The 12,020-nt window shown below is 35.2% G+C and overlaps 1 protein-coding gene across 3 annotated transcripts in view; it reads left to right on the forward strand.

The window, feature by feature from the left end:
• Window positions 1-12,020, forward strand: part of LOC127933154 (ryanodine receptor 3) — a 112,757-nt gene that overhangs the window by 32,043 nt on the left and 68,694 nt on the right. For all 3 annotated transcript variants that reach the window (XM_052529910.1, XM_052529911.1, XM_052529912.1), the window contains exons 20-29: window positions 242-434; window positions 509-725; window positions 1,759-1,863; window positions 4,834-4,937; window positions 5,890-5,973; window positions 6,873-7,032; window positions 7,118-7,265; window positions 8,577-8,779; window positions 10,615-10,789; window positions 11,510-11,718. In XM_052529910.1, coding sequence (XP_052385870.1) covers window positions 242-434; window positions 509-725; window positions 1,759-1,863; window positions 4,834-4,937; window positions 5,890-5,973; window positions 6,873-7,032; window positions 7,118-7,265; window positions 8,577-8,779; window positions 10,615-10,789; window positions 11,510-11,718 — 1,598 coding nt within the window. The remainder of the gene's footprint in view (window positions 1-241; window positions 435-508; window positions 726-1,758; window positions 1,864-4,833; window positions 4,938-5,889; window positions 5,974-6,872; window positions 7,033-7,117; window positions 7,266-8,576; window positions 8,780-10,614; window positions 10,790-11,509; window positions 11,719-12,020) is intronic.

Consider the following 12,020-nt stretch of genomic DNA (forward strand, 5'->3'; position numbering starts at 1 on the left):
TTTTAATTCAATTATTGAAACGCAAATATTGGGTGATTATTTTAATAATTTAAATTAAAATTAAGTTCAAACTCAGTTTAAATTGAGCTAATTTATTTATTTGTTGGTATTTAATGCAGTATTTGTAATCATTATTTCTACAGCTATTTTATTGCTTCTTCTAACCTTCTCTGTGATTCTCTTGTGATGTGTGTTTTTATTGGTCTGATGTGTGTTGTTTCTGTGATTGGTCCTGATGCAGGACGCATCCCGAGGACAGTGGCGTCTGTGAAGCAGCATCTTCTGGCGTCTGATGATGTGGTGAGCTGCTGCATGGATCTGAACGCTCCCAGCATCTCCTTCAGGATCAACGGGCAGCCGGTGCAGGGGATGTTCGAGAACTTCAACATCGACGGCCTCTTCTTCCCCGTCGTCAGCTTCTCCGCCGGCGTCAAGTACGTCAGGCTCCAGCGTGTGCTGTAGGTGAGTCACTGACGGACGAGCGTCTCACGTCTCTCTGTCGTCTCAGGGTGCGCTTCCTGTTGGGCGGTCGCCACGGAGACTTCAAGTTCCTGCCACCGTCGGGTTATGCGCCGTGTTACGAGGCTCTGCTGCCCAAAGAGAAGATGAGGGTCGAGCCGGTCAAAGAATACAAGAGAGACGCGGACGGAGTGAGAGACCTACTGGGAAACACACACTTCATATCACAGACCTCCTTCATACCTAAACCTGTGGACACGTCTCAGGTACACACACACACACACATACACACTCACACACAAACACACTCACACACAAACACACACACACACACGCACACAATAACATACACACTCACACACAAACACACACACACACACACACACACACACACAAACACACACACACACACGCACGCACGCACACAAACACACACACACACTCACACACACACACACAGCACACACAAACACACACACACAGCACACGCGCACACAAACAAACACACTCACATAAACACACGCACACAATCACACACACACAATCACAAACACGCACACACACTCACACACACACACACACACACGCACACACACACACACAGCACACACCCACACAAACACACACACTCACATAAACACACGCACACATAAACACACACACTCACACACACACACACACACATATTTAAGATCAAATTATTACTATTTTTTGTGCTATTTCCATTGTCTTTATCAAGAGAAAATCTTTAAAATAAATTCCTAAAATGTAATTGTCCTAATTATATATATATAATATATTAATTTGGGATAACATTTAATTCAAATTAAAAAAAATTAGCTGTTTTTATTGTATTTGTTAGCATATTGATCTTTTTTATCGAAATAAAACTCCTGTTCAGTGTCTTTTTTGTTTTATTAAACCATTTAAATTGTAAGTTATTTACATTCACCTGAAATTTAATTTTAATTAAATGACATTTAGATCTTGTTTTGACCATAAATCTAAACACATTTTGCAAAATTAAAACAATTAAAGAATGACATGATCTGTTATTCACAGAGACTGAATCTTTATACAAAATAAAAAAAATAATTCATTATTTTACTCTTCATTTATTACCTTTTTTTTTTCATGTGGTTGTGATGTGACCGTGTGGCTGTGAACATGCAGGATTCAATTAAAACAAATTAATTCAATCAAATGGAAAATGTAATGATCTGCTTTAAAATGAATGAACGGAGACAGAGCAGAGTGTCGATCCACTCTCCGGTCTCTGATGGCGTGTGTTCGTCTCAGATCGGGATGCCTCCTCATCTGGAGAAGGTTCGGGATCGTCTGGCGGAGAACATCCATGAGCTCTGGGGAATGAACAAGATCGAGCTGGGCTGGTCCTACGGGAAGGTACCGCTCCGACAGTCACACAAACACACACCGATTTACAGAAGTTGAGTATCACGTGACCTGTGCTGGTCGTTTGTTGAGTGCATCGTTTTGCTTTCTCTTTTATAATTTGCTCTTCAATTAAAACAGAGGGTAAGTGACTTATAACCATCCTCCTGTCATTGTGCCGTCCAGATCAGATCCGTCATGCTCATGTAGTGTCATTAGTGTGATTGATTTACAAATAATTAAACACATTCGTTTCAGATTCGTCTCAGGTGTCTTTAACCCTCATAATGCATTCAGAAGTTCCAGTTTCACATTTAAGGAATATTTATTTTATAAAACAGTCATAACTTAGTATTCTTCAACTAAAACTATTGTGTATCTGATCGGCAGCTTCTCATTAATAAGTGAATGTGAAAAAAAAATTTAGTTTTGAATGTTACCGTGTTATTACTGCATTTACCCCTGGATTATTCATTTTAAAAAATCATAAGTTCTTTCACATTTAAAATTTCACAATATATAAATAAAATTCTAAATTATTGTCTCTCTATGTATATTTCATTGTGTGTGTGTATATATATATATATATATATATATATATATATATATATATATATATATATAATTAATTTATATGTATTGATAGTTACAATATTACTGGGTTTTTTTTGTATTTCTAAACAAATAATCAAATCATCTTGATGAGCAAAATATACTTTTTAAAAAACATTACAAATCTTTCTGATACCAAACTTTTGAACATGAGTCAATTTATATACACATGTATAATTTGTGGAAAACTTTTCTTTGACTATATCATTGTGTGAAATGAATAAGAACATATATTCTCAGGAATTAGCATTATTAACCTCATTGGAATTAATTGATTTACTTAAATTCCTATGAATCATTAAATAAAAAACTGTCCAAATTATAACAAAATAACATAAATATTACTCAAATTAATTTTCAAACAAAAATTAATTTTACTTGCATAAACTTTAATTTTCAGATGAAAATACGTAATCAGATTTTAATGCTGCAATAGCTCATCAATACATGACATGTTCATGTTCATCAACAAAATTCAGCCCAAAGGTGTGTGAGACATATGCTAAATATGTTAAATCAAAGTATATATTTTTGGCACTAATTTACCTCCATAGATAATTTTACAGAAAGTATTTTTGACACTAATGGCGCTCCATACAAATACGGGTCAAAATGACCCGGACACAAAACGTTTGCTTAAATGGTTATATCTCTTAAAATTTTTTTGTAAAAATCTGAAAAAAATAATTATGTGTATTTTGAGGGTCTTTAAACATTTACAAAGTTTTGTTTCCTTACAAAAAACTATGTTTTTTTATGTTTATGTGTCTCTTCTGGGTCTAAATAAGCCGCATGCATTATGAGGGCTAGACGTGTTTCAGGCCCTTAAAGACACAGCTGAATGTGTTTGTGATGCTTTTATGATAAGCTCAGTCATTGATTCTCCCTCATCTTCATGTCTGGTCTGTAATTGAGCAGGAGTTTCACTCTGAGGGCCGTTTGCCATGAGCTGCTGATCTCAGTGTTTAATGTGTTTTTAACGAGAGCTCGTTAGCGGACGCCTGACCCCGAGCGTCAGCTCTGCTTAAATATCTCTGATTCTCCATATCCACGACTCTTCTTTCGTTTGATCTGAGTCTCTCACTCATTTTGCAGTTACTGGGTCATTCGTTTAAAAACGAATGGAATTATTATTGATTCTTTTGTAAATTTGTTCTGTAACAAACTGTAAATCTATAAGAACGTGTGTAATAGATCTAATCTAATGTAGGATGGCAGGATAAGAGCTTTCAGACGGTGTTCAAGCCTCGATGCATCAATGCATCTTTAATATAAGTGACTGGAAAAGAGTTCAGCTAGAAATGTTTAATGCAACTCAAGAGACTGATCCGGAGAGAGCTTCAAATTCTGAACTATTTTGTTATTTATTTACATTTTTTTTTTTATCTCAATAATGTAGTTCTGTAATTACAAATTGTTTCATGCCACTTGAGAGTCTGAACCATACCACTTTAATTTTGTACAATTTTGTTACTTATTTAAATATTAATCATATTTTCATGTTTTATTATTATTATTATTAGTTTGCATATTTCTTTGTTTATTTACTTGCATATATCAAGACTCGATCATAATGCTTTATTTATTTTTTAATGCAACATTTATGTTTATAAAGGTTTTTCTCTTTTATTCTCAATCAGATAAACTAGAAAACTTTTTTTCAGGAGAAATTAAATTTCTAAAGTGCTTTAGACAATACAGATTAGTTCAAAGCAGGGTTATTATAATAAGCTAAAATTATAATAACTATAAAATAGTTATAAAAATAATTGTAAAAAATACTTAAATATAATTAAAAAAATTATAAATAATAATAAAAATAATAAAACACATTGCATTTTCATTTAGTTTAACTTGATTTGAACTAGAACTAAAAATGAAAAAAAAAATTTGAAAAATTATAATGAAAACAAAAAATAAAATATTTAATATTTAAAAAATATATAAAATATAAAAAAATCTTAAAATAACATGCAATATGTTAATACAAAAGTATAATAGCATCTCAATAATATTGAAATAACCTGTTTCAAACCAGCTTTACATTAATGAACAAGAAAAATATTCTTGTTAATTTATAAAACCAACCCTGTTTCAGCTGTAAAGCATCTCTACATTCAGATCAATTCCGTTTTGAGTGCATTAAATCAGTAATGTAACACAGTATCAGTTTCTCAGATCAGTCTCATGTAAATGAAGCCAGCGGTCGTGTGCTGCATGTGTGTGTTTGTTTCTGGTTGATGAAAATCCTCATCAGCTCTAGTAAAGCTCCCAGAAACACTCGTGATGTTCCCTGTGTAGTAAGCGTGTGCAGATCTGCTCTGTGTGTTCCCGTGTGTGCGCCGCTGATTCCCGTCTGTTTATTCTCAGATCAGAGAGGATAACAAGCGGCAGCACCCGTGTCTGGTGGATTTCTCCAAACTACCAGAAACCGAGAGGAACTACAACCTGCAGATGTCCACCGAAACACTCAAGTGAGAGCGGCGTCATTCTTCAGGATTATTAAGACATTTGGGCAGTCAGTTGATTCTAAATATTAATCTAATTATTCACACTATCTGTCAATTAATCGCACATTAATTATGGCTGAGAAACCACCCAAACATTTTTGAACAGGAAGTCTCTTCTGCTCACCAGGGCTGCATTTATTTGATCAAAAATACAGTAAAAATAGTGAAATATTATTCTAATGTAAAATATCTGTGTTCTGTGTGAATCTGTGTTAAAGTGTAATTTATTTCTGTGATGCTCCGCTTTATTTTCAGCATCATTCCTCCAGTCTTCAGTGTCACATGATCTTCAGAAATCAGAATAATATGATGATTTACTGCTCAAGAAACATTTCTCATTATTATTAATATTGATAATAATATTTAAAACAGTTGAGAACATTTTTACAGGATTCTTTGATGAATAGAAATATCGAAAGATCTGCATTTATCTGAAATAAAAATCTTTTTTTTAAATGGTAATACAGTTTTACAATATTGCAGTTTTTTTCTGTATTTCTGATCAAATAAACATAGGCTTAATGAGCAGAAGAGACTTCTTTAAAAACATAAAAAACTTTTGACTGACTGTGTATTTTAAAGTCATCATTGTGTTAAATAAGAAAAGCATAGAATAGAATTCACAAAAAGTAGCTTTAGAATTTTTTATTTTATTTTTTGGGTGAACTATCCCTTTTTAGTCAGGTTTTATTAACATTTTTTTAATAGAAACTCAAACTGCCAGCAGTGAAGTCATTGAATCATTCGTTCATTCGATTCGTTCAAACGGCTGATTGATTCAGGAGTGAAGTAAATGAATGGGCCATTGAATCACTGAATCACTGATTCACTGATTCACTGATTCACTGATTCACCCGATTCATTCAAAGTACAGATTCATTCAGAAACAAGAATGAATGCTGGTTGTGTGTTTCAGGACTCTGCTGGCGTTGGGCTGTCATGTGGTCCAGGTGAAGGTCAACGCTGAAGAGGAGCTGAAGAAGCTCAAGCTCCCTAAGAAGTGAGTGACTCAACAAGACGATTCACATGCCACACATGATCTGCTGGTATTCATGATTGGAGTCATTTTAATAGCTTGACTCTTTCATCATCACCCGAGTGTGATTGAAGTATTGTTAATATACGGTTATAGTTTTTTATTTATAGATTGATTTTTATTTAATTTTTATATTTTGTTTAGTTTTTATTTTAGATACATTTTTAGTAAATTCATTTTGTGGTTTTGTCATTTTATTATTATTTTTATTATATATATATATTACTATTTGTGTTGAAATTATTTTCAGTTCAGTTCTAGTTTTAGTTCATTTTTAGCTTTTATTCATTTATATTATAATGCAATTATAGATTTCATTAATAATTTTAATTACATTTAATTGTATATTTAAAAAAAACTTTTTTTTATACGTTTTTGAGTTTATTTTTTTTATTTTTTTCATTAGTTTTTCCAGTTAGTAATTTTAGTGCTATTACTTTAGCATTATTAATATACTGTTATGGTTCTTATTCATATTTTTATTTCAGTTTTAGTTTCAGTTAATTTTTAACTTTTATTAATTTATATTATCATTCAATTATATATATTATATAATATTTCTAATTAGATTTTTTTATATGAAATGTTTTGTTTCAATTTTAGTAGTTATTATTAAATTTGTTATTTCACTTTTATTAGTTTGTTTTTTAAATAATACTAATTAGGTTTTATTTTATTTTTTTTCACTTGTTTTTCCTGTTCATTTAATATATTTTAGTCTAGTGTACATTATGTCATAGTTGCAGTGATTTTCCAGCTGGTTTATCTGATGACAGGCGCTCGTTAGGCCTCATTGTGTGTGTAGTCATCTAGAAAGTAAGGGCACTAGACTGTAGTTGTTGATTCATTAGTGTTTTGTGCAGTTATATGATGTCTAACGGCTATAAGCCATCGCCGCTGGATCTGTCAGACGTCAAACTGAGCGCCGGTCAGGAACTGCTCGTGGACAAACTGGCAGAAAACGCTCACAATGTCTGGGCCAAAGACCGCATCAAACAGGGCTGGACCTACGGCATCCAGCAGGTCAGAGAGCATGCTGGGAAATAGTGATGCTGCTCTCATAATGCAGATAAACGGCCAGTTAATTCTGTCCAATCTCTCTCTGCAGGATGTGAAGAACAAGCGAAACCCTCGTCTGGTGCCGTACGCTTTACTTGATGAGCGCACCAAGAAGTCTAACCGTGACAGTCTTCGGGAGGCCATTCGCACGCTGATCGGATACGGATACAACGTGGAGCCGCCCGACCAGGACGCAGGTGAGAACCACAACACTTTAGAAATGAGAAACAAGGAGACACTGTCACAAAAATCTGGACCTTTTTATCACTTCTCACGTACCTCTTAGGTGTGTTTTTTTTTTTCAAGTCAGTTATTTTTTCAATTGCATTCCTCAATTACTTATAGACTTGTTTTTTTTTTTTCTTATTTCAGAATTTTCTTTTTTTACTTCTGAATTTCTTCTATTTTTTTCTCAGACTTTTACAATTCTTGTTTTTTTTCACAGATTTTTTATTATTATTATATCTCAATTATTTCATTTTTTAAGGCTTAATTGTAATCTATCGGTGACTGAGACTTCACTCTTGATAAATAAATCCTTCAATTCCAAAAATCTGGAACTTTTTATTACTTCTCAATTTTTTCAGCTTTTCATTAATATTTTATATTTCTTTAGGTTCTATTGTTATTTTTTTGTTTATTATTTATTGTTATTGGATGAAGGAAAAGAAAACTACTCTTTAAAAAAACTCTCTCTTTTTTATTTTAAATAATAAGCCATTAAGCCATTATATATTACCTTTCCATTGCTTCTCAATGAATTTTTGCTTTTTTCACATCGCTCTTGATTGATTCAACTGTTTAAATCTCTTTTGTTTTTATTGTTATTCTTGTGTTTATTGTTTTTATTACTTTTTTGTGCTTTCTGTTTTCTCAGTGTCTTATATTCTCTCCTCTTAAGCACTTTGGTCTTCATTTTATGTATGAATTGAAATTAAAATATTATTTATAACAATGAACCGTAAAAGTCATCTGTACATAGGATATTTTTCTTTAAAATAACAATAGAATATGCTGTTATAACAGTTGAAGGTTAATTATCTGCATCAGTGTTTTAGTGGTGTTTAGGGAGTGAATTAACTCTAATCTTAGAGTTTAATGAGCAGTAACGATGGTTTATTCAGTGTTTCTCTGCTTCTGATTGAATTGATTCTCTGCTTCATTCACTCGCTGATTTTCTGATAATCTGAACATTGATGGAGGGTTTTAAAGAAACTCTGAGTTTCAGAGCACATACTGATGCCTTCACGACTTGAATTAATGAAATCAAAGAGCAGATAATCCACTCAAGCATATGGAATGCCAAAGTTGCTAAAATAATAAATAAATAAATACATCAAAATACATAGCAAAGACTCCATTTTTTACATTTCTGTGTATATTTCAGTGTGACCAAAAGTTAATCTCAGACATGCTTCACCTCACAGGGTTTAACATACAGGAACAGTAAGAGAGCAGCACCACATTTGGATGCTCCAGCTGTATGTAATGTGTTCGTTGTGTCTCAGGTCATGTGTTAGAGCGGCTGAGCATCGATAAGATCCGTTTCTTCCGTGTGGAGCGCACGTATGCGGTGAAGACGGGCCGGTGGTATTTCGAGTTCGAGGCGGTGACGGGGGGAGACATGCGTGTTGGCTGGGCTCGGCCCGGCTGTAGACCAGATGTGGAGCTGGGAACGGACGAGCAGGCCTATGTCTTCGACGGTCACCGGGTGAGTGGGAAACTCTGAAAGCAGATCTTCTGACTGCTGGTAATGGAGAATGCTTGGGTTCCTGATATCACAGGGGCCCAGTTCCAAAAGTTGACCCATCACAACACCTGACCCATCACAACACGTCACATGACCCATCACAACACATGACCTAACACAACACATGACCTAACACAAAACATCACATGACCCATCACAACACATGACCCATCACAAAACATGACCCATCACAACACATGTCCTAACACAACACATCACATGACCCATCACAAAACATGACCTATCACAACACATTACCCATCACAACACATGACCTAACACAACACATCACATGACCCATCACAAAACATGACCCATCACAACACATCACATGACCCATCACAAAACATGACCCATCACAACACATCACATGACCCATCACAACACATGACCCATCACAACACCTGACCCATCGCAACACATTACCCAACACATCACATGACCCATCACAAAACATGACCCATCACAACACATCACATGACCCATCACAACACATGACCTAACACAACACATCACATGACCCATCACAAAACATGACCTATCACAACACATTACCCATCACAACACATGACCTAACACAACACATCACATGACCCATCACAAAACATGACCCATCACAAATCATGACCCATCACAACACATCACATGACCCATCACAAAACATGACCCATCACAACACCTGACCCATCGCAACACATTACCCAACACATCACATGACCCATCACAAAACATGACCCATCACAACACATCACATGACCCATCACAACACCTGACCCATTGCAACACATTACCCAACACATCACATGACCCATCACAAAACATGACCCATCACAACACATCACATGACCCATCACAACACATGACCTAACACAACACATCACATGACCCATCACAAAACATGACCTATCACAACACATTACCCATCACAACACATGACCTAACACATCACATGATCATCACAAAACATGACCCATCACAACACATCACATGACCCATCACAAAACATGACCCATCACAACACATCACATGACCTATCACAACACATTACCCATCACAAAACATGACCCATCACAACACATCACATGACCCATCACAACACATCACATGGTAGCTGTGAGCGCTCACCTCTCATGCACGCGGCCCCGCTCATCTCCCAGGGTCCAGAATCCGTTTACACACTTCTCATATTACCAAATCCTAGCTTTTTGAATGAGATTACGTGTTACGTGATGTCACGTGTAAGACCAGCTGGTCGAATAGCAGCATTGCTTCGCAGTGTTATTTGATAAAACCAAAAACAGAACAACATTAACATCTCCTTCCAGTTATTCTTTAAAACATTCTGAGCCTCGTCTGAGCCACAACAAATCCATAAGCGTTTTTAACAAGATGTTAACATGATTAGCATGATGCTAGAAACATACTAACATGATTAGCATGTTGTAAACATTGAGTTAGCATGATGCTAGCATGTTTTGAAAAATATGCTAACATAATTAACATAATGTTAGCATTAGCATGTTTTAAGCAAGTTACTAATGTTTACTATTATCCATATTTGTTAACGTTTCTATTAGTTATTAAAATGTTGTAGCACTTAGTTAATAATGCCAACATTTCAGATTATTTTAATCATGTTTCATCAATTACTTGCATGTTCTAACACTTAGCTAATCACTATTAGCATCTCAGAATCCCTTTTTCTTTTGATCAAGACATTTTCCAGATCTGATGAGGTTCTGTGTGTTTTCATTGATCTGAAGGCATGTGTTGATGGTTTATTATGTGGTTCTCAGGGTCATCGGCTGCACTCGGGCAGCCGTCTGTTCGGACGCTGCTGGCACGCTGGGGATGTTGTGGGTTGTATGATCAACTTGGAGGACAAATCCATGATCTTCACCCTGAACGGAGAAATCCTGATCACCAACAAGGGCTCTGAGCTGTGCTTTGCCGACTTTGACATTGACGACGGTTAGTTATGTCGAGCTTTATTCATAGAGACCAAGTTTTACAGGTGTGTAGTTGGTCCAAAGTGCTTTTTTAGTAAAAATATAATCAGTAAATATACATAAATTACATGCATACATCCATCTATAACACAAGTGTTGTCAAACACACACAGCTTCACTTGCTTAGAGAACTTGATCTGATCGGATTTCAATGCCTTTGGTATAAATTAAACACACAATATTTGTATGATACACATGTGCATCCATGCATATTATGCATTTATTTATATATTCATTTTTTACATGGTGTGTGTTCTTTTTTTTGTCATTGTATATTTATTTCTGTATTTTTGTTTTACAATTCTTTGTATATTTTGCATTTAATTATATCTATATTTTTGACATTTCGTTGTATTTATTTATTTTTCGTTTGATTTTTATTTAATTGTTGTAATTTTTTATACACTGTTTTATGCAACTGTTTTTTGTTTTGTTTTGTTTTTTTCTTCATTTTTCTTGCCCCAGCTTCTTGTTTTAAAAGAAAATACATCAATACAAAAACGAAACAGAACTCGTCTTGTGATTTTATGGAGTCCATAATGTTTTTCTGTGTTATTTTATTGTTGAAAACGTTTGACTGAGGGACATCAGAAAGACAAAACGATCTAGTGTTTGGATATTATGTTGCATATTGTGATCGTTCTCAGCCGTTAGATCACCGTCGGCATCTCTGGTTTTCCAGGTTTCATCCCGGTCTGTAGTTTGGGTCTGTCTCAGGTGGGCCGTATGAATCTGGGGAAGGACGCCAGCACCTTTAAGTACTACACCATGTGTGGCCTGCAGGAGGGCTTCGAGCCCTTCGCTGTCAACATGAACCGTGAAGTGACCATGTGGTTCAGCAAACGCCTGCCCACCTTCTGCAATGTGCCCAAAGACCACCATCACATCGCGGTGAGCCTCGAGACCTTCCTTTCGCTCCCAGAGAGCCCCGTCAAACCTTAATGAACTGCTTTTTGTTCCTGAAAGAGCTGTTCTGGGTTCCTCCAGGACCTCAGAGGGCTGTTCGCATCGATTCGGATGGAAATGTGCCAGATCAATATAAATGCATCTGTTTGGCCTCGTATCAGGGTTTGTGTGGCTATAAAATGGTCTTAATAAGCCTAAATTCCACAGATTGTGGCCTTAAAAAGCTGCAAGTCTTAAATTAATTAAATGATGTTCTCCGTATACTTGTCTTGCTTTGCAATATAAAT

This window comes from Carassius gibelio, chromosome A17, assembly GCF_023724105.1.
Source record: "Carassius gibelio isolate Cgi1373 ecotype wild population from Czech Republic chromosome A17, carGib1.2-hapl.c, whole genome shotgun sequence".
Lineage (NCBI taxonomy): Eukaryota > Metazoa > Chordata > Actinopteri > Cypriniformes > Cyprinidae > Carassius > Carassius gibelio.